A 22921-nucleotide genomic window follows, 5' to 3' on the forward strand; every position below is an offset into this window, starting at 1 on the left:
TTTCTGAGCACGGGGGGAATAAACCAGGCAGGGGTGTTGCTGATGAAAAGTGGAGGCTTTCAGCACGGCTGAGAGGAGACACAGACGCAGGATCAAGGGGGTTAAGTCAAAACCTCGTCCCGAATTACCAAAGCCAACATCAAGGCGACTCATCGTGTATTATCACCTTCAGAAGAAGCCCCCTTGCCCTTGGACTGTGACACCCCCCCCCAATACCAGTCTACACTAAAGGAAGTGAGGTTTTCCCTGGGAGAATGGCTGATTCCACGTCTGAGATCAGTTTCCTAGCAGAGCAGGAAACAGCTCGTCACACTGTAAGACAAGGACACCATCAGTGACCGGGAGGTCAGGTCAAAACGCCCCTCCGCTGAGCACAGACGGGTGTGACGAGGTAGACAGAGGCAGGGGGACACTCCCACCGAGAGCAGAGCAGGATAAACAAACACAACAAGCATCTCTCTGAAGCCCCAGAGAGCTCCCGAGACCACAGACCAGAGGAGCCGCGGTTCTGAGAGGGGACGGCGGTGAAGCAGGGAGCTGGCCTCCGAGGGCCACTTCTCCCTGGGGATCGTTCGCACAGTCTGGACTCAGGGAAGCGGCTGAGGACCCCAGAGCTGGTCTGTGCTGGGGGCAGAGAAATCGGGGTTTTTACCCGTCAAGTAGGGCTAGTAAGCAGTCAGAGCTGATGACGTGAAGGGCCACAGTCTCCCCTCTCCGGTGTGACCCACAGGGTTTGTTCCCATGGCCACCATTTCATCAGCTTGTATCCGGATAAGGAAGAATGGTTTTTGCAGAAACTCAGAGGGACGCCCCGGAGAGAGAAGGACGTCTGTGTCTGAGCACACCCCTCCCCCAGCACACTCCCTGTCTCCCTGTGCGGCTTCCTCATCTGTAACATGGCATGACCGCAGGCCCTCCCTCTAAGGGGCCGCCATGAGGACCCAGCACTAGGACACAGGCAGTAATTTCCTCCGGCTGCTCTAGCAAACGGCCACAAAGGCCGCAGCTTAGAACAACGCCGCTATTCCTACAGTTCTGGAAGTCGGGAGTCCCCACATCAGGGCGTCCTTGGGGCTGCCTCTCCCTGAGACTGTGGGGAGGACGTGGTCTCTGGGTGTTCCCCAGGTGTCCAGCGGGTGTCCCCAGGCGTCCGGCGGGTGTCTCCCAGGCGTCCGGTGGGTGTCCCCCAGGCGTCCGGCGGGTGTTCCCCAGGGTCCAGCGGGTGTCCCCCAGGCGTCCAGCGGGTGTTCCCCAGGCGTCCAGCGGGTGTCCCCCAGGTGTCCAGCGGGTGTCCCCCAGGGTCCAGCGGGTGTCCCCCAGGCGTCCAGCGGGTGTTCCCCAGGCGTCCAGCGGGTGTCCCCCAGGGTCCAGCGGGTGTTCCCAGGCGTCCAGCGGGTGTCCCCCAGGGTCCAGCGGGTGTCCCCCAGGCGTCCAGCGGGTGTTCCCAGGCGTCCAGCGGGTGTCCCCCAGGGTCCAGCGGGTGTTCCCAGGCGTCCAGCGGGTGTTCCCCAGGGTCCAGCGGGTGTCCCCCAGGCGTCCAGCGGGTGTTCCCAGGCGTCCAGCGGGTGTTCCCAGGCGTCCAGCGGGTGTCCCCCAGGGGTCCAGCGGGTGTTCCCAGGCGTCCAGCGGGTGTCCCCCAGGGTCCAGCGGGTGTCCCCCAGGCGTCCAGCGGGTGTTCCCAGGCGTCCAGCGGGTGTCCCCCAGGGGTCCAGCGGGTGTCCCCCAGGCGTCCAGCGGGTGTTCCCAGGCGTCCAGAGGGTGTTCCCCAGGCGTCCAGCGGGTGTTCCCAGGCGTCCAGCGGGTGTTCCCCAGGCATCCAGAGGGTGTTCCCAGGCGTCCAGCGGGTGTCCCCAGGCATCCAGCGGGTGTTCCCCCAGGCGTCCAGCGCCTCCTGCATTCCTCCAGCCGCAAGGCCAGCGGGGCGGCATCTTCATGTCACTTTTTCCCTCTGACCTCTGCTTCCGTCATTACGTCACCCTCTGTCACTCTGGCCTTCCCTCCTGCCTCCCTCCTTCGAGGCCCCTTAGGGTGACATGGGGCCACCCAGCCAGTCAGGGTCGTCTGCTGTCTCAAGACCCTAACGTCATCACAACTGCGAAGCTTCCTTTGCCGCAGCAGCCCACCCATTCCCGGTTTTGGGGGTCAGGATGTAGACATCACGGCGGAGGGGGGTGCTGTCATGTGGCTGACTGCGACGTATAAAGCGGACTGGCTCTGGCTGGCGACAGAAACATGTAATGGGCACAGCAGTGACGACGGTGATGAGGGTGCTGGCGGGCACGGAGCGCAGAGATGAGGTCGGAGAGTCGTTCTCTCCGGCTCCTCGGCCACACGGTCTCCGCCGCAGCTGCTCAGCTCTGCCGGCAGCACTCGGAAGCGACCGCAGATGACAGGAAACAAACGGGGGGCCTTATGTTCCAATAAAACTTTACTTACAAAGACAAGGCGACGGGCCAAACACAGTCCTAGTTTGCCTTCCCCCGAGGTAGAGAGAGTTCCTGGTTACAGGCATTTATTCCTCCCCAAACGAGGCTTAGAGACAGCCTGGCCACTGCCCTGTGACGAGCGGAGCCTCCCGTGGGAGGGGCAGCTGTCCGTCCTGCACCACTGGCCTCAGGCCCTGCCTGCGATCCGCTCCCTCTGCCCAGACCCGGGGACAGAGGCGAAACTAGGGTGAAGAAGCCTTTACGCATCTCTACCAGCTGCCTGGAAGCCACTGGAACGTGGGGATGTTTGTTAACCCCCACACAACCTAGCCTCAGCTGACCATTGCAAATTATGAGTGCCAGTCGCTATCGTTCTATCTGTTGGTTTTTGTCATTCCAGCTCTTTCTCAGTTATGCCCCCTCCACATCCCAGCCAGTGCCGGGTGCTGAACCTCAGCCACCCCCAGATTGCCACCAGGGGCGTGCCGGGTGCTGAACCTCAGCCACCCCCAGATTGCCACCAGGGGCGTGCCGGGTGCTGAACCTCAGCCACCCCCAGATTGCCACCAGGGGCGTGCCGGGTGCTGAACCTCAGCCACCCCCAGATTGCCACCAGGGGCGTGCCGGGTGGGGGGCAGGCGCTGGGCAGAGGCTGAGCTTGCAAAGCTGAGTGCCTTCCGGGACAGCAGAAAGCACAGACGCCATCGGCAGCTACACACACGTACAAAGTGTGAGCTTCCCACGTGGCAGAACAGGACGCAGCCATGGAAGGGCACGAGGAAGCCCCAGCCCCTGCGACAGCATGAACCCTGTGCACGTGGCTCTGGGGGAAAGGAGCCCGACACCAAGGCCCTGTCACCGTGTGTGTTCCCTGTATGTGCGTGCACGCCCAGAGCAGGCACCTGCATGGCTCGTCGTTGTCGGGCGCGGGGGGAGGGGCTGGGGGTTAGAGGGATGAAAGTCAAAGCATCTCTCTCTCTTTTATTTTGTGATGAAAGTATATTCTGAAAGTCACCTGTGCCGAGGGTCCCCCACACCCGATAGACTGGAAACCACTGAAGTACGTGTTCCGTGGATAAACCGCAGGACGTGCGGCTCACATCTCAGCAGAGATGTTTGTGAACAGCGGTTAAAAGCACAGGGCACCGGGCAGCCAAGGACAGGTGCCCCGTCACCCCCTCCCCCCGAGGGAGCAGGCGGCACAAGGTCTCCCTGGACCCCGGTCAGAGCTGTCGGCTCAACCGTGGCAGCTGGGAGGCGAGGGGAGGCGAGAATGCCGAGTGACCGCCTGGCTGTGTGTGTGCCCTTTCTGGGTGGTGACACTGCCCGCTGGTCACCAGTTGCTGCTTTCCAGCTTATCTTCAAGACCTCACCTCTCCCTTCCCAAGGAGGGAGAAGCTGTCTTATTTGTTTATTTTTTTAGATTTTATTTACTGATTTGAGAGAGAGAGAGAAGGGGGGAGAAGCAGGAAGCATCAACTCCCATGTGTGCCTTGACCAGGCAAGCCCAGGGTTTTGAACTGGTGACCTCAGTGTTTCATGTCTACCCTTTATCCACTGCGCCACCTCAGGTCAGGCAGAGAAGCTGTCTGGATGCTAAGGACACTCCTCTAAGTTCAAGGCCACTTGCTGGCCCGGAGGGGGTAGCACCCACTCCTGGATGCTGGCGGCCCACGTCTCACCAAGTGGGTGGACGTGGCTGAATTCATGGCTGCGAGTCCCCTGTCGTATCAATTGCTTAAATGCCAACTCCATGGAGCTCATTCTCAAAACATTTAAAAATAATAACAATATATGATTAAGAATTGTGGACCGAAACCCACCTGGGAGTTTATAAATACCTGCCTGGCAACAGCCAACGGAGGGATACCACCTGCTCATCTATTCATTTCCCTGCCTGTTGGCAAGCCTTCTGGTTTCTGACGACCGCGTCAGCAACCAGCAGCCCCCAGGGAACCGGCTCAGTGGGGAAAGTGGGCTCCCACCACTAAAGGTCGCCCCCGGCCCCAGCCTCACCCCCGTTTCTCTCCATGTTTCTCAATCTGCTTTCCTTTCCTTCCCGTATGTGCCCATCCTGACGCCTTACACGTGTGCCTGCCCATCCTGACGCCTTACACGTGTGTCTGCCCATCCTGACGCCTTACACGTATGTCTGCCCATCCTGACGCCTTACACGTATGTGCCCATCCTGACGCCTTACACGTATGTGCCCATCCTGACGCCTTACACGTGTGCCTGCCCATCCTGACGCCTTACACGTATGTGCCCATCCTGACGCCTTACACGTATGTGCTCATCCTGACGCCTTACACGTGTGCCTGCCCATCCTGACGCCTTACACGTATGTGCCCATCCTGACGCCTTACACGTGTGCCTGCCCATCCTGACGCCTTACACGTATGTGCCCATCCTGACGCCTTTCACGTATGTGCCCATCCTGACGCCTTACACGTGTGCCTGCCCATCCTGACGCCTTACACGTATGTGCCCATCCTGACGCCTTACACGTATGTGCCCATCCTGACGCCTTACACGTGTGTCTGCCCATCCTGACGCCTTACACGTGTGTGCCCATCCTGACGCCTTACACGTATGTGCCCATCCTGACGCCTTACACGTATGTGCCCATCCTGACGCCTTACACGTGTGTCTGCCCATCCTGACGCCTTACACGTGTGTCTGCCCATCCTGACACCTTACACGTATGTGCCCATCCTGACGCCTTACACGTGTCTGTTTCCTTGCTAGTTGTCATCAGTCAGACCCATGTGCATGCTCAGGAGAGCAGGGGTGTCCTGCTCACTGAAGTGCTTCTCCAACACCGAGGAGAGAGTCAGGCTCCTCCTGGGACCCCGGTTTGTGTGGGCTGGAATGACAAATTCTAAACGCAGCGACTCTTCCTCTCAGAAATGCCCGGTCTCAGCCTTTCTCTCTTTCTAGGTGGACAAACACGCCGGGGTTCACGGACATGCTGGCCTCCGAATCCCTAAACTAGATGAACTCCTCTAGAGAAGCAGCATGTGAGTGTGAGTGTCTGAGTGCGCCTGGGAGTGAGTGTGTCTGTGTGTGTGTCTGAGTGTATGTGTGTGAGTGTGTGTCTGTGTGTGTGTCTGAGTGTATGTGTGTGAGTGTGTGTCTGTGTGTGTCTGTGCGCTGCACAGCCTTACAAGAACTTTGCAACTCCCCAATGTCAAGTGCACCATCTGCGCACAGAAGGCAGAACAGCAGAGACTCTGGGACCTGTGTCATGACATTCAGCGCAGAAGACAAGGTCGTGGGAGCAAACGGCATCCCCCAGACTTGCTCTTAGGTCCTCGCAGATGTCAGCGAAGTGAGCCACTGGGGACAGCTTCCTTTTTGAATCAGGACACAAAGGGAAGACATTAAAAGAGGGGCCCGCAGGGAATGCGGAGGGGTGGTGCCTGCTGTGTGGACTTGGCTGGTTTCCCAGATCCAGTGCAACACCCAGGACCCCGTGCCCCCACAGTGTCCCACGGCCTCTGTCGCTGGCCCGCCCCCGACTCAGAAGCACCAGCACAACCGGAACGTGGAGCCCAGGCCGGCTGTCCGGCAAGGTGCTCAGCAGGCTGCCAGCACGTGGGCGAGGGGAGCCGGTGTGTTCATGCCTCCTGCTCCCTTCGCCGGGAGTGGGCGCCCAACGGGGGGCACCCTCAAAAGTGAATGAGGTGCTGTGGGGTCTGAAGGACAGAAGCTGGATGGACATGATGTTTCAGGAGAGACGGACGGACGGTCATTTTCACTGACCACCCCACTCCCACCAGAGAAGGTGCTCGGGCGAGGCCACACCCTGAGGGGCCGTCCCCAGGAATTAGGGTACAGAGCGCGCGGACCAGGGCGAGGGGCTCATGGGACCACCAGCATGTAGCTCTGCCCCATGTGGCAGGTTGCTGCGGTCCCGGATTCACTGCCCTAAGCTCCTGCGGACCCTGAAGCCCAACGCCTCGTTTCTGGCTCCAGCCTTCCTTCTCCTCCTCCTTGTATGTCCGGCGTGATGGTAGAGGAAGAACTCAGGGTCCAGTCAGTGGCCGTGTGCAACCCTCACCGTCCTTTTCACAGGCCGGGCAACCAGGCCGTTCCTCAAGCTGGGGCGCAGGAGAACCTCCGTCGTGGGGGGCGCGCCTGTCCCCTGGAGGCAGCCGGCGCTCCTGAGCAGGGCCACCCACTCTAGCCCCGCCCACACACGGCCCTGCCTGGGGGAAGTCCAGAGAGAGGCGGGCACAAGGCGGGCGCGAGTGTCTCTCGCTGCCTTTTCCTTCTGTCCTTATTTGCTGTCTCTCTGCTTCTGGACATCTGATAAGCTGCCAGGAACGTGGCCTGGAGACCCACGCACAGGGGCATGAGTGGGGGCAGCTGCCTCTCCAAGGACGCGAGGCCCAGTCTGGGGTCCCCCCTCCCAAACCATGGTCCCTGGCGGAATGGAGCTGCTGGGAGGCAGAAGGGACCAAAGATGATTCTCCTGGGTGTCAGCCAGCGGTCCAGGGAAACCGACCAGTAGTGTGCGTGTGCGTGCGTGTGTGTGCGCGTGCGTGTGTGCACATCCACACCCGTTAAAGGATTCTCTTAAGAACCTGGCTGGTGTGATTGTTTCTGAGTCTGCAATCTGTGGGGCAGGGGGCAGGCGGGCTTCTACGTTACAATTTGGAAGCAGAATTCCTTCTTTGGAAAAGCTCCATCTTATTCCACGAGGCCCACCCATCACAGAGCTCGTCTCCTCACTGGAAGTCAGCCGAGCACAGGCGTCAGGCGCACCTACCTCACACCCTCACGCCGCTACCCACTGCCTCTGTGCCTTCGCCGGGAGCTCTAGCGCTCGGGGCTTTCTCCGCGAACGTGTTTCTCTTTCCCTTCAGAACCACGATGTGTTTGTGCCCGTGGACGGAGCCATTTAAAAAGCAATGGATCCCGATGTCCACGCCACGCCAGGATGCAAGGGAAGTTACACGCAGAATGGATGGGTCTCCCCCTTCCTCCACACCCCTGGGCGCTGGACTGGACGTTAGGAGGCCTGGAGACCACAGACTCGGCCACTGACTGACTCTGAAATCCTAGGCGCCCATCTCTCTAATTCCGTGCCTCCCGTAAACTGGGATAAAAACGCCAACTGCACAGGGTTGTTATTCATTAAATGAGACCACACAGAAGAGGATCTGTGAGCTTTAATCTTCTGAGCCACTGGGTTCGTCATCATCGCCATCATCACCACCAACACCAACATTATCACCATACCACCACCATCACCACCGTCAACATCACCATAAACATCCAAACCACTGTCACTACCTTTGTTGCCATCGTCAACGTCACCACCATCATCACTACAGTCAGCATCACCATCAGCGTTACCACTGTCGTCACCACCATCAACATCACCAAAACATCTGAACCATTACCACCACCATCATCACTACTCCCGTCAACAACACCGTCAACATTACCACTATCGACATCACTGTCAACATCACCGCCGTCGTCACCGCCATCATCACCATCATCACTGTTATGGCCTGAATTGTGTCCCCCAAAATTCTTATCCTGAAGCCCTAACCCCCAATGTGATGGTGTTTGGAGACAGGGTCTTTAGAAAGCTGACAGGTTACAAGAGGTCATAAGGGTGGGGCCGTAATGAGATGAGATTGTTGTTCCTACAGGAAGTAGGAACACGGAAAAGCACACTCTTCCCTCTGACACCACCCCCCCACCACATGCTCAGAAGACAGGCCAGCTGATAAGCGGCTGTCTGTAGGCCAGGAAGAGGGCCCTCAGCTGACTCTGCCGGCACCTTGATCTCAGCCTTGTGGCCTCCGGAACAATGAGCGACGAATGGCAGCTGTTTAAGCCAGCCCATCTGAGGTTCTCCGTTACGGACGCCTGAGCTGACAGAGGCACTCATCACCACCACCACCACCCTCATGACGTAAGACACCACACCCAAGTGACGCTGTCAGCGCTCGCCTCCTTACAGTAGCTCACCTGTCTCTCTCCTGACCCTGTCACCTGAGCGGCAGAGTCCCTGACGGCTCGTTAGACTGCGCAGCGGCAGCCCGGCCCCCAGAGCTCCGGACTCGGGGGTGCGGTGGGGGAGGGGCGGGGAGAAGCGGGGAGCTCGCCTCCTCCCGCCCTTCTAACTCTCGCTGACGCTGCTGGTTCGGCCCTCGCGTTAGACCGTTCAGCAAAAGCTTGGCCAGGTGAACACCGTCAAACATTCCAAGATTTCTTAGAAAGGCCCGCGCGCACACAGTGGCCGCCAGAGAGCACGGCATTTCGGGGTGAAGGTGGTCGACCCTGCTCAATGCCACCGCAGGCGGTCGTGCCCCCGCAGACCCAGCCCAAGTGACTCATCTGTCATCGTCGGGAGGGGGGGAGCTGAGAACGGAAAGTGGGAGCTGGGCACATGCCACAGGCACGGCTCCACGCACTGAACTGAGTTTCTTCCTGTCACTCAACCCTGACAAGGCGGGGAGACCTGCGGAAGGAAACCAGCCCCGCCCCCTCACCCAGGCGCAGCCTGCTCCGTCCTGGGCATGCGCAGCAAACCGCCCGGGTTTCCAGTCCAACGTTACGTGAGCACCGTGGGCGGGGCACTAAGTTCTAATACTCAAGCGTGTTTGGCACAACTGTCTCCAGAACCACTGGTGGCACTTGATTGACCGTGGCTAGAAAAGTAGAGACCAGTGGCCCCGGGTTACAGCTGGTGCGGCTGTGGGCTAAGCATGTGGCCAAGAGTCCCACAAGAAGGGGTGTCCCCGTCCTTGTGTGCGGGCTGACAGGGAGGTCACCTACAGTGACCATGCACACGGACATCCCAGGAGCACTGCGTGGCGCTGGACAAGCCACGCCCAGAGGACCAGAAATGGCTCTTTCTCATGATCAGGGGCTGACCTTGAATCAAAGGCACTGGCTGCTGGCTCTCAGCAATTTAAGCAACACATTTCCGCTTCAATAAAAGGACGAGTGAAATGGATTATGTAATGGTCCACAAACACCTTTAAACCAAGAACACCCCAACCCACAGCTACGCCCCAAGTGGCAGCGTCATCATCGCCAAGATGACATCTTCTCGGATCGTAACTGTCGTCTTTACAGACACCCCCCCCACACACACACATACACACACACCAGCAAACCAGGAACTCATGTCTGCGATTCATTTTACATTCAACACCTGCAAACTGCAGGATTCAGGACCTAAGTCCGGGCCACCTCTAGGGATCACTGAGTCAACTCTTCCGTGGTGGGTATTAACGTCCAGCCCAGTTGGGGGGTTGAACGGGTTCATTTTCAAGAGGTCGAGCCCATATATGAAACATAAAATAACACACGGTATGAGCTGGTAATGACTAAGAACAGTGTCAGTAAAATACCCACGGGAGCCAGTTCTAAAGACGCCTCTCAACTCACGGAGAAGTAGAAATTACTTCCACCCGAGAGGCTCGGTGACGTCGAAGTTCAGTTCGGGTGGAGAACCTGCTTGTGCCTCGGATCCAAACGCACTTCCGTGATGTGGAGCCCTGAGCTAAACCTTCTGTTTTCATCCTGAACCCCCTGGGCAGCTGCGTGCCAGTTAGACGAGCCCCATGTCATCACAAGGGGACAGTAGGAAGGAGTGACACGCTGACACGCTATAACATGGGTGGGCCCCGAAAACATTCTGCTCCGTGAAAGAAGCCGGGCATGGAAGGTCACACAGAGCGTGGTTCCCTTGATTCGACACGTCCAGAAGAAGAGAAAGAGAGAGGACTCGTGGCTGGCTGGGGGTGGCGGAGGGAGAAATAGGGAGTGACCGCTCAGGAGGTGTGGGGTTTTCTTTGGGGTGGTGAAGAGGTTCTTTAACCGCAGGGTAGTGATGCTATCACAACGTCATGAGTGAACTTAGGGCCACTGAACTGCACACTTTGAAATGGTCCAAACAGTAAATTTTATGTTACACACATTTTACCACAATTAAAAATGAATTAAGGCCTGACCAGGCGGTGGCGCAGTAGATAGAGCGTTGGACCGAGATGTGGAGGACCCAGGTTCAAAACCCTAAGGTCGCAGGTTTGAGCGCAGGCTCACCAGCTTAAGTGTGGGATCATAGACATGACCCCATGGTCACTGGCTTGAGCCCAAAGATCACTGGCTTGAGCAAGGGGTCACTGGCTCAGCTTGGGTCTCCGGGTCAAGGCACATATGAGAAAGCAATCAATGAGAAACTAAGGTGCCACAATGAAGAACTGATGCTTCTCATCTCTCTCCCTTCCTGTCTGTCTGTCTCTCTCCCTCTGTCGAGCCATGGCTCACCCTTGGCTCAAGGACACCCAGCAGGGGGCCAGGTGGGTGACAAGCCACCTCCCCATGAGATTCTCACAGATCCCTCCGTGGGGGGCGGGACAGATGGCACAGCCGCAGCCCACAGCAGCTGCCCACGTGAGCAGCCCCTCTGACATGTCCTGGGGGGGGGGGGGGTGGTGACTGCACCGTCTAAGCTGTTTGCTCCAACGGGAGGGAAGCTGCGTGACCCGAACGGAGACGTGTCCGCTGCTCTGGCACTAGGACGCAGAGGCTCAGGGGGGTGCGGCCCCCAGACACAGACGTCCCCCATGGCACCAGCCACCTTGTGTCAAACACGCAGACAGAGGAGCAGAGACCCCAGGCCGCCTTTCCGCACCTCCCCACCGGGCCCCTCCCCCTCGCCATGCCCGCCCCGCCCCACGCCCCGCCCCCGCCGTCCTGGGCTTGCGGGCCCCTCCCTTTACCTGAAACGGAGTCTGGCTGTTATAGTTCTTCAGTTCCTTGTCCCCGCCCCGGAAGAGCAGCACCCGCGCGCAGCTGTCCTGCACATGGAACACAAGAGACCAGCTGGTCAGACGCTGCATGGGGTCTCCTGAGAACTCAGAGTGACACCCCCCACCCCCGTGCTCTCAGCTCAGGTTTAGCGGCTGCAAACACTTCAGACAACCTCGCAGAATTTATAAAAACTCAGAATATATACCCCCCGCGGCTAAACAGCTGCACTTTTTAACACTATTCGTCTACCCTTCTTGTGCACGCGCATAAAATACATCACGCGTGAAACACCCCAACAAAAACCCAGAAAGGAAGGAAGGAAGGAAGGAAGGGCAAGACTGGGATGTGGCAGCCGTGTTCCAAAACAAGGCAAGGTGGGAATGCCTTCTAGAACATTCCTCACCTAGCCAACAAGAGGAGGAAAAAGGTAGGTCGGTAAAAACTGAAAGATACCCAAGGGCTTCTCTTTGGGAAAACACAAGACCCAGAATAATGCCATAGTGTTTGTTTCCATGACATTTCACTGTAGAAAGGTCAGGTCTGGGGGGGGGGGGTGGACCCCGTGGGTCAACAGGATTTACTTTCCCCTGGAGGGAGACACGATTAGGGAGAGAAGGGGAGGAATCTTTTCATCTTACTATTTCCTACACTCCTAATTTGGATGTCTTTAAAAGGCGGACGATACACATTTCTTGTGCAGTTCTACACTGGAGAGAACTCCTGCTCCCAGCTGTTGATTGAGCACCTACTGCTCGCCCACAGTGTCCGACAGAGAACGTCCGGCCACCACCCCTTCCGAAACTCCCAACGAGGAGGGGGGGGACAGAGCCCACAGCACAAAGCCCGCAGACAACGAACCAGACCGTGAGAGCGCGTCTGCCTTGTCCATGCGCTGGACTGTCCGGGAGGAGGGAATGAAGGACGCTGAGAAGCCCAAGGGCCACGCTAGTGTTCCCGCACCGGGTGGCGGGCAGCTGCCCCCACAGCGCCCAGCGCTGAGGCCACCTCCTTCCCGGCTATGCAAGTCCCAGCCCAGCCCCTGCACTGGGCACTCCAGGCTTCCCACCTGTCCCTACAGTCCAGCACAGGGACAGCGGACACGACCACCCAGGCCCCACGGCTGGTAAGGGACTCCTGAACAAGGAGGGTGGGACCAACCAGGGCTTCCCATCCAGGCACTCTTGCCGTTCTGGGGAAAGACAGGGCCAGGTCCGGCCCACACTGCCCAGGTCACAGGACCCGGTAGGACCATGGGTTGAAGACGAAAGCTGGAAAGACAGACGGACAGAAAGTGGATGACAAGTGACCTAGGGCGGGAAAGGGGGGGAGGGGGCGATTCACTTGGGTGTCTGTTTGCGGGGAGATGGAAGTGTTGTAATACCGACTGTGCTGATGGCTACAAAGCACAGATGTAGACTGTGGACAGACTACAGCCGTTCCGCTGTGTTTCAGACGGGTCAAGTGTACAGTGTGTGGCTGTGTCTCCGCAGAGGTGTTACACAGTAGAAAAGAAAGAGAGAGACAGAGACCCACAGGGAAGTTTCCCTTCCCTGGAACCCCCTACCCCACGAGCCCAGCTGGGTCAGCCCCGATCCCTGTGACCGGGGTCCCAGGTCCACGGGGCGCCCGCCTCGTAATGAGATTTGATGAGGAAACTGCTTGTGAACGGAGCAGACAGAAGCAGAGGCCCAGGGCCCCTGTTCTCTGAGCTGCAGCTGGGGGGGGGGGTGCCAGAGAAGGGTGGCTGCTGGTTTACAAACCCTGTGGCCGTGGGCAGGACACACCTGAGTCCTGCGGACACACTCACTGCCTTTGAGTTCCCGGGCCGCCTGGTCCCGGGCCTCCGCTGCACCCCACGGGGGAGGGGGGACTTGGGTGTCCCTGCCTGTAGATATCACCTGCGTGTTTGGGGGGCACACAGCTCCAGGCCAGGTCTGAGGCCAGGACAGAGGCTGCTCATCGTGGACCATAACGGGGTGCAGATAGGGTTCTGGAGACCACGGTGAGGGGGGCGCCCATCGGGAAGGGGCACAGCAACACGGAGCTGTGGGGTTCTGGTGGCAGTGAGGGCCCGAGGCTCACCCGGACACCGAGGCTCGGGGAGAAACAGCAGGTGCAGGGCGGCTGGGCTTGTGCGAGGCCGTGAGCAGGGACGCGCACAGAGCAGGACCGGACCGCCGGATCGCACCGGGGCTCGCGAGCAGGACCGCGGGAACATCTCAGACCTCTACCTACAATGTCTGCGTTTGTTCCCACATGCTGTGTTCATGGGATGCATGGAGGAGGGACTAAAGAAATTATAAAAGGATGTAACTATGCTCAGCACACACACCTGCCATGTCTGGACATTGGAGTCCAGTTAAACCCAGGCTTTGTGTGTGTTTTGTGTTTGTTTTTGTGTTTCTTTCAAGAACACTAACATCAGTTCAAGTGGTGACAAGCCCTGCAAACCCAAGCCTGAGGTCACACACCTGGGACAGAAGCTGGTGAAGACCTTGCTCAGATCTTGTCATTTTACTCCAGAGTCCCAAACTACAGCCTGGGAGAGGGGAGGGGTCAAATCCAGGGGTCAAATCCAGCCCAGCTGGATTTGTCCATAAAGTTTTATTAGAACACTGGCCCCTGCACTATCTGGTCCAGCCCCAGCCATCTCCCACCTCTGTCGTGGCTCAAAGAGCCCCACCCCAGTGTCCTCCGTCACTCTTTGAATGAATGCTTCTTGGGACCTCCTTGGGACCCAATGTAAATTAATCAAGCTCATTAAAATGGCATTATCGTGCTCAGTAAGCACACAGAGGTGAGGAGAGGAGAGAGAGGGGAAAGGAGGGGGTATGATGTGGGGGAATTAGGCAGAGGAGGGGCACAGGGTTAGGCGGGTGGGAGGAGTTTGGACAGGTCACCACCTGAGGTGTGGGACAGGTCAGAGAGAAGGGAGTGTACACCCCTTGGGAAGGAACGTGAGGGCTGCCCCAGGGTCTCCCCCTGAGCTGAATTTGCACAGGGGCCTCAGTGTGCCCGGCCCAGCTCAGGGGGTAACGGCAACCCAGACAACCAGCTGTCCATTCCTTTTTTGTTGGGTTTTGGGGGTTTTTTTTGTATTTTCTGAAGTAAGAAGCAGGGGGAGGCAGACAGACAGACAGACTCCCACATGCGCCCGACCAGATCCACCTGGCATGTCCACCAGGGGGCGATGCTCTGCCCATCTGGGGCTGTTGCTCCATTGCAGCCGGAGTCGTTCTAGCACCTGAGGCAGAGGCCACGGAGCCATCCTCAGTGCCCTGGCCAACTTTGCTCCAATGGAGCCTTGGCTGCGGGAAGGGAAGAGAGAGACAGAGAGGAAGGAAAGGGGGAGGGGTGGAGAAGCAGATGGGCACTTCTCCTGTGTGCCCTGACCAGGAATCAAACCCAGGACTTCCACATGCCAGGCTGACACTCTACCGCCGAGCCAACTGGCCAGGGCCCAGCTGACCATTCTTGCTGGCTGGGGGCGACCAGGCGAGTGAGAACCCTGAACACAGAGCCCTGCGGGGGAAGTACCGGGCCCCAGACTCTGAACTCCATTGTAAAAAGGAGCCCCTCGCTGAAAATCCCACCACACAGGACACGTACTTTCTGTAAAGGGAGGAGGAAACCCTCACCAGACATGGCCATGCACGGCCTCCCAGGTGGACCCAGCCGGGATCCCAGATAAACCCGGCACTCACCACACAGGGATTTCTCCAAGTCAATATTAACCACTCCGACACTCTCGACCCATCACACTAATATTTGCCAGGGTTCCCAGCGGGACCGAGTTCCATCCAGACTGCAACCTCAAAATGCAGGCTAAGTGGCTCCCACGGCTGGCGGCAATTCCAGTTCGTGTGTGTGCCTGCGGGTATGTGCGTGTACACGTGCCTGTTTGTGTGTTGTACGCACGTGTCCTTGTGTGCTGTCTACTTGTGGGTTGTGTGCATGTATGTGTCTGCATCCGTGTTTTTGTGTGTGTGCACGCATGTGTGTCCCTGTGTGTGCTGCCATGTATGTGCACACGTGTGTACTTCGCAGTTTAGAAAACAGATCTGCGGGTTGCTCTCAGCACACCCAGGGCCCATTTCACAGATGAGGACGCCAAGTCCCGGGAGTGTTAGGGGACAGACTGCGGCTTCGGAAAGGGAGAGGAGGGGAGGGCTGGGATCGGGAGGGGTTCCCGGTGGGGCCCCAATGGTTCCGGGAGTGGCTGCTCGTCGCCCGGATCCTCCCTGCAGTCCCTTGGGAGAACACCGAGCCGCGTCGGCGTCCTTTTACATAAGTCAGTAGCGTATCGACACAGAAGCAATGTGCTCTTTGATTTTGTGAAGACGGAAGCATAGGCAGAATATCATTTCACTGCCAAGGATCCTCCTGGTGTGACTTTTCAGAGACACTTCCCTTTACAAAAGTACCGGCCCTGGCTGGCGGCTCAGTGGATAGAGCACAGGCTCAGCCTAGGGACGTCCTGGATTCGATGCCCAGTCAGGGCACATAGGAGAGGTGACCATCTGCTTCTCCCCCCTCCCTTTCCCCCTTCTCTCTCTGCCTCTCCCACAGCCAGTGGCTCAACTGGTTTGAGTGTGGCCGTGGGTGCTAAGGATAGCTCCATTGGAGTGCATCAGCCTCAGGCACTAAAAATAGCTCAGTACTCAAGCATTGGCCCCAGATGGGGCTGCCGGATAGATCACGGTTGGGGCGCATGTGGGAGTCTGTCTCACTGTCTCCCCTTCTCTCACCCATACAAAAAAAAAGTACTGTCCTCCCCTCCCTGAGCATTTGTGAGGCCTGGCCAAGGCATACCATCACTCTGGGGCGCCACCCCAGCAGGGGCTCAGGCCTCATCATTTTCATTTTCTATACAAGGATACAGAGCCAGGAAGTGTATTCATTCACGCACGCAAGGAGTCTACTGAGCATGGACCACGCTAGGTACTGTCCCAGCCCTGAGGGACAGACACAAGCAACAAAAGAGGGTCACGCAATGGAGAGAGTGAGGGGAGATGGTCTGAGAATTGCCTGTGACAATCTGGGGAAGACTTCCCAGCTGAGGGAGCAAGTGCAAAGGCCCTGGGGCTGGCTGCAGGAAGCTGGAGGGTGGTGCAGAAGATGAGCTGGATGGGGAACAAGGGCCTCCTGGTCCACGTGAAGGGTGTTCATTACAGAGGACACTGATGTGTGCCCCAAAAGCACTCCGGTGTGTGGGGGATACAGCAGATAGAACAAAGACGGGAAGGAAGGAGACCATTGGGCTGGGAATACAGCTGTCCAGAGGGGAAATGCCAGGGGCCTGGGCAAGACAGGGGTGCTAGAGGGGACAGCAGGGAGGTGACAAGACCTGGGACAAGAGGGGTCGTGAGGAGCAGGAGGGGGACCCAGGTTTCAGGCTGGAGCCACAGAGAGAAGGGTCCATCTGCACGGGGGCGGGGCGAGAGCCAGGCTTGGCCATCACTGCTAGAGCTCGGGGTGGGGGGAAGGTTAGTCACTTGCTGACTGGGGGCCACACACGTTTTCTAGGAGGTGCCAAGGGGCACAGGTCTGCCGGAGGTCACCATGGGGAAGAATGGAGACAAGAGGAGTGTGGGTCACGGACCCCGCTGAAGATGCCATGGAGGGGCTGATGGAGACAGAGGCTGGTAACTGGTGTGCCCAAAATCACCCCCTCAGTGGTTCAGCCAGGATTTTAATTGATTGGCAAGCGCTTTCATTTCTACCGGACCGAGGCGATCTTTGCTTAAATGTCACAGACATGAATTACTAAATGCTCTAAATTGTAAATCGGGAATTCATTTCCAGTTTAAATTATCTTTTGAAACGAGCCTGTCTAGGCAGCTATAAATCTAAGAGGAGCTAAGATGATGAGATTAGAAAAAATGGTCAAGTGCCCAGAGCTGACGTCACCAGTGTGGGGCTGGAACCTAAACTCTGGGGACTGGCCCTCCCTTTGAAGGGCTGTACCCCAAAAACCACAGCTCCCACGCGCCAGGGCATTATGGTGCCTTTGCTGACTTGTGCCCTGGGGAGCCTGTCCCCACCCTGATCGAGGGGTTACAGGACTGTGTCCCCACAGACTGAGGGAGAAGATAGCGAAGACAGGTGGGAAGCCTCGTTCTCCTGACCTGTGTGCAGAAGGACAACCAGCAATGGCCACTGAAGGCCTGTTGGTGGGAAGGTCCCGGGGTAGAGACCCGAGGACGCCTTCTGTCCAGTGAGATGCATACCTGCAATGCTCTGGGCATTCAGCCCCTGCGATGGCCCTGTGGAGGCGGCCACTAAGCTGACAAGTGTTCTTTGGGACACCTTAAAAGGCACTGAGACACGAACAGAACACACCCGTCTCTCTGACCTGCTGCAGAAAGGCAGGGCTTATTTTTTTTATCTTTGGACAAATTGGCCCGGACTAGGAACCTTTGATATTTACAGCTCCCTCCCTGCCTTCATTATCCAGGGCAGAAAAATCAAACACCAGCATCCAGCCCTCTGGGGCTCCTGCAAAGCCAGCAGGAGGCTGAGGGAGGCGGCATATTAGACATAATTTGCAGCTTACATTCAGAGCCCTAATTAGTTGATTTCATAAGAGGAGAGAAATAGTCTGATCACAGGATGTTTTATTAGAAGTGTGCAGATGAGGCCTACCTATAATTGATGAAACATACACATCAATTCATAAGCCTGGATGCTCCCAGATTTAATAAGGACAGGCCTTATAAGGCAAATTAGCAACAGCATTATCACCACCATCACCACCATCATCATCATCATCACCATCATTATCATCACCATCATCATCACCATCATCATCATCATCACCACCACCATCGCCAACATCATCACCATCATCATCACCACCATCATTACCATCACCATCATCATCACCATCACCACCATCATCACCATCACCATCATCATCACCATCACTACCATCATCACTATCACCACCATCATCATCACCATCACCATCATCACCACCACCATCACCATCATCATCACCATCACTACCATCACCATCATCTTCTTCATCATCATCATCACATCACCATCATCATCACATCACCATCACCACCACCATCATCATCATCACCATCATTATCATCACCATCACCACCATCATCACTATCACCACCACCATCATCACCATCACCATCATCACCACCACCATCACCATCATCACCATCACTACCATCACCATCATCTTCTTCATCATCATCACATCACCATCATCACATCACCATCACCACCACCATCATCACCACCATCATCACCATCACCATCATCACCATCACCATCAGCACCACCATCATCACTACCACTACCATCATCATCATCACCATCATCACCACCACTACCATCATCATCATCACCATCATCATCACCATCACCACTATCATCATCATCATCACCATCGCCACCACTACCATCATCATCACCATCATCGCCATCACCATCATCACCACCATCACCACCACCACTACCATCATCATCACCATCATCGCCATCACCATCACCATCATCACCACCACTACCATCATCACCATCACCATCAGCACCACCATCATCACCACCACTACCATCATCATCATCACCATCATCACCATCATCATCACCACCACTACCATCATCATCATCACCATCATCACCATCATCACCATCACCACTATCATCATCATCACCATCACCACCATCATCACCACCACTACCATCATCATCATCACCATCATCGCCATCACCATCAGCACCACCACCTTTACAGCCACTCCTTACTAAGCGTCTACGGTGTGCCAGGCATGTTCTATACCTGTTTTCTATTTTAGCTTCATTGCTTAGTTCAGTATACTTATCCCCACATTGCAGATGAGGGAATTCAGGGCCCAAGAGAAACTGCAGGCTGCCCAAGAGAGCACAGCAAGGTAACGATTTAAACTAAACGGAACCCAGACAGCACGTGTCCTTGCCCTGCACCTCTGCAGAGGGTTCCTCTTCATCCCTTGAAGCCTGTCCTGACTCGAAGGCACAGAGCCCTCCCCCTGGGACAGTCTGCATCTCAGCATCGCAGCTCAGCAGGTGTGCTGCCCTTCTTACCTAAAGCTGCAGGTGGCTCTCTCTTGCCTGGCCTGAGCCTGGCCTGATGCAGTCACATGCATCCCACGTGTGTGGAGAAGAGGCAGTGGGCACAGTAAGCTTAGCACACTGGTGACACACTAGGGCAGGACTTGGGTGCAGTGTTCAGGGCGTGCTAGACCAAGGCCGGGGCCCTCCATTCCCGCAGTCATCACGAGTGCCGGGAGGACATGGCTCTCTGAACTGCACCAGGACACCTTAGTCCAGGCTGGCTTCTGCGCTGCAGCAGTGAGACACCCCGGTGGTCGGGGCGGGCCTGGGGGCGAACACTGATGACCACACCAGCTTCCCAGGGAGCGGCACAAGAGTTCCCGAGGCTGGACTTCGGAACACCTGCCAACTCCCCAACTGGCTAGGGTGTCCAGGGACCATGGAGCTGCCATGCCCGGAGCCTGTGACTCTCCCACAGGGGTTCCTGGGAGGTCAGGCAAGGCAGGAGTCCAAAACGGGCAAAGTCACCTAAGGCATTTGCACCTGTGCTGCAGAGAAGGGTCACACGGGCTGGAGCAGCGGGCTTCCCCATGATCCCAGGACCCTAGAGAGGGGACAGCTCTTTCACACCTGCAGAAGACTCCCTGGCACATCGGGAGGAAGTCACTCAGCCCCAGAGCTGGGAGTTGGTCCAATACTTAGGTCTGGAGAGAAGGTAGATGCATCCCCTATGCCCAGGCTAAGCAAACTACAGCCCACAAGCTAAACTGGCCCTCTGCCTGTTTTGTTAATAAAGTTTTATTGGCACACACAGGCACGCAGCCATCTAGTGTTGTCTGTGGCTGTGTTCATTCTAAACTTTGGGAGTAGAGTGGCCGTGATGAAGTCCCTGTGGTCCTTGACAGGAAGAGTTTGCTGACCCCTCTTTAAACCTATAGCACACGGGCAGGGCCTTTCCTGAGATCCTAGCCAGCTCTGGGACTTCCTGGAGCCATTATCCGTGAAGCGAGGACAGATCTGGAGCCGCTACAAGGACATCGGTCAAACCCAGCTCCTTCAGGAACTCAGAACACAGACTATCCAAACGCTCGAACCTCTTCTAATAAAAAACCTCCCACACACTTTCAAAGAGCATCTTGTCCACAATGATTTCAAGGGACAGAAAACATGTTTATTCTGGGGTTTGTCTTTTTTTTTTTTTTCTTCATGATAAAATATGCTTAAAATCTACTGGGGGTGGAGGGATGAAGAAATGTTTTTCTATTCTAAGGCAGGAATGAGGAAGCACAGGTTGGCACAGATGTTGTGCCAGCCACAGCCAGGCCCCATCTGCACGCTCACGAAGCTGTTCACGTGTAAATTCCGAGGCTCCCCTGGTGAACGCCCCGGCTGCGTGCAAACCCCTGTGTGAGGGAGGTCTCCTGCACTTTGTTACCCCATTCTCGAAGCCCAGCTGCAATGATACCCCGACCCCGCCGGGCTGAGCGGCTCTGGGGGGGGTGCGGAGACCATGAGCAGAGGGGCCCAAGGCGGAGGGGACGCCAGCAGGAACAGGGCCATTGTGGTAACGGCCCGTTCCGGGGCGGTTCACCCTGGCGGCCTCGCAAAGCACTGCACAGCGAAGGTACCACCAACTCTACCGGGGGCTCGTCCAGGGCAGGCTGAACGGAGGGCGGGCTGTTGGAAGCGGATTCTGAAGGGTACAGAGGAGTTTTCCAGGGTTGGACAGCTAGAAACAAAGTGGGATTTCCAAGTGGCTGGAGGAGCCTGGGCTGGGGTATGACCATGGAGTGGGCAGGGAAAGAACTCGGTTTCGGCAGAGGCTGGAGATATCACCGAAACAGAGGGACCCCAGCTTCAGACCACTTAGAGGACACTTCCCCAGGAGGACAAGCCGCTGCATCCATCTCTGGGGTCCCTAGAACCCCCACCGCCTCTCTGCTCAGGATAACATCCATCCACACCTCACTGCTCTCCATACCTGCGCTCCTTGAAGTCAGAGAAAGAGAATGAAAGAAGGAAGGAGCAGAGAGACGCTCAGGGGCGACCTCCAGGAACGACCTCGGCCTCGAACAGCCAGGACACCGTCCCGTCCCCCTGCCCCCCTGCAGTCACGGTTCCGGAAGGACGTGGGGGCACAGCTAGGGCACTCCCTCCCCACTCACCTGGTTGTAGAGGGCGCAGATGTGCAGGACACCGCCCCCCGCCCCCCTACCCCCTGCGGTCACGGTTCTGGAAGGAATGACGTGGGGGCGCAGCCAGGGCGCTCCCCTCCCCACTCACCTGGTTGTAGAGGGCGCAGATGTGCAGGGCGGTGTTCCCCGAGGCGTTCTGGGCCCCCATGTCGGCCCCGTAGAAGAGCAGGTGCTCCAGGTGCTGCACGTGGCCGTACCTGCAGGCCTGAAACGACAGTCCACCCTGTGAGCCGGGAAACCGCGCAGGACGCGCCCAGCTCGACCTGGCGTCACCCAGCGGGGCAGCATCACCCAGCGGGGCGGCGTCACCCAGCGGGGCGGCAGGCCGGCTCTCCCACCCTCCTGGGGCCCTGGACCGGGGCCCCAAGCACATCGGCATCCAGCACACCCTGGGCCTGGGGGGAGGGGAGCCAGAGCCCTCCTGGCTGGGGGCTTGGGGAGAAGGTGCTGGAGCACTTGCACATGGCTCTTCTTCAAGGTGGGGTCTGGGACGGGGCCACGCTCCTGCCACTCAGCCAGAGCCCAGAGGTCCGACCTATCTTCCCCACAGCCTCTGCGGACAGCCCCATGAAATGCAAACCAGGGCGCTCCGTCTCTGGCCAGGGCTTGTGCAAGTCCCCCTCCGGGGGGGGGGGAAGGTGTGAAACGGCCAGGAGGGGCGTGCACCCTCCTGTGTCCAGAAGGAGACCCCCCCCTCTGTCCTCCTCTGGGTGAGGAGCAGCCCATCTGAGGCGGGCGGGGCAACCCCGCGGTGGGACCCTCCCCTCTGGGAGCCTGGGCTGGGGTATGACCATGGCTACCCCAGGGGGACGTGTGGGACGTGTGGGACTCACGAACCCACAGGGCTCTGGGCCAGACAGATTCAGACCCGTCTTCCAGAACCGTCCCTGTGAGTCTGCGTCTTGTCAGGTAAACGGAAACCCTCTTCCCCGATGGGTTCTTATGGGGTCACGGGGGATAAGGGATCCATATGGGCTCAAGTGACGTTCAGTGGCCGGCTAGCTTGTGCCCACCCCGGTTCCCAGGGAGCAGAGAGATCCCGGCGGTGACAGGGCTGCTGTCCAGCTTGGGCGGAGCATCCAGGAAAACACGTGGCCCTGGAGGGCCAGGTACCCAGCTGGTCCCCAGCCCCGGCCACCCGCACTTCCTGGACACCTCGGGAAAGGCCGGCCGCGGCCGGCGATAAGCCACACCAGGGGCGGGACACCCGCTGTCCCCATGTTGGAGTGACAACCTGGACAAGAAGGACACAAAAAGCCAGAAACAGGCTCTGACCCGATACTTCCCACGCGGACAGTGTGGAGAGGCCGAGCGGGGGTGGGGGAGGGGACAGGCCGCTGCGGGGTGGGGGGCTGCACAGGAGCCCTGCGTTTCTGATCACTGAGACAGACGGGGGGGATGTTCACCTCCACACGGCCTATGAGAAAGAGCTAACATCTCACCAATTAATAGTGA

At 57.6% G+C, this 22921-nt stretch overlaps 1 protein-coding gene across 7 annotated transcripts in view; it reads right to left on the reverse strand.

The window, feature by feature from the left end:
- SHANK2 (SH3 and multiple ankyrin repeat domains 2) overlaps window positions 1-22921 on the reverse strand; it is a 443651-nt gene that overhangs the window by 327363 nt on the left and 93367 nt on the right. For all 7 annotated transcript variants that reach the window (XM_066252293.1, XM_066252296.1, XM_066252295.1 and 4 more), the window contains 2 exons: window positions 21555-21671; window positions 11183-11260 (listed from right to left, as the gene is read on the reverse strand). In XM_066252293.1, the coding sequence (XP_066108390.1) occupies window positions 11183-11260; window positions 21555-21671 (195 nt within the window). The remainder of the gene's footprint in view (window positions 1-11182; window positions 11261-21554; window positions 21672-22921) is intronic.

The sequence above is a fragment of the Saccopteryx bilineata genome, chromosome 1 (genome assembly GCF_036850765.1).
Source record: "Saccopteryx bilineata isolate mSacBil1 chromosome 1, mSacBil1_pri_phased_curated, whole genome shotgun sequence".
In the NCBI taxonomy this organism is placed as follows: Eukaryota; Metazoa; Chordata; class Mammalia; order Chiroptera; family Emballonuridae; genus Saccopteryx; species Saccopteryx bilineata.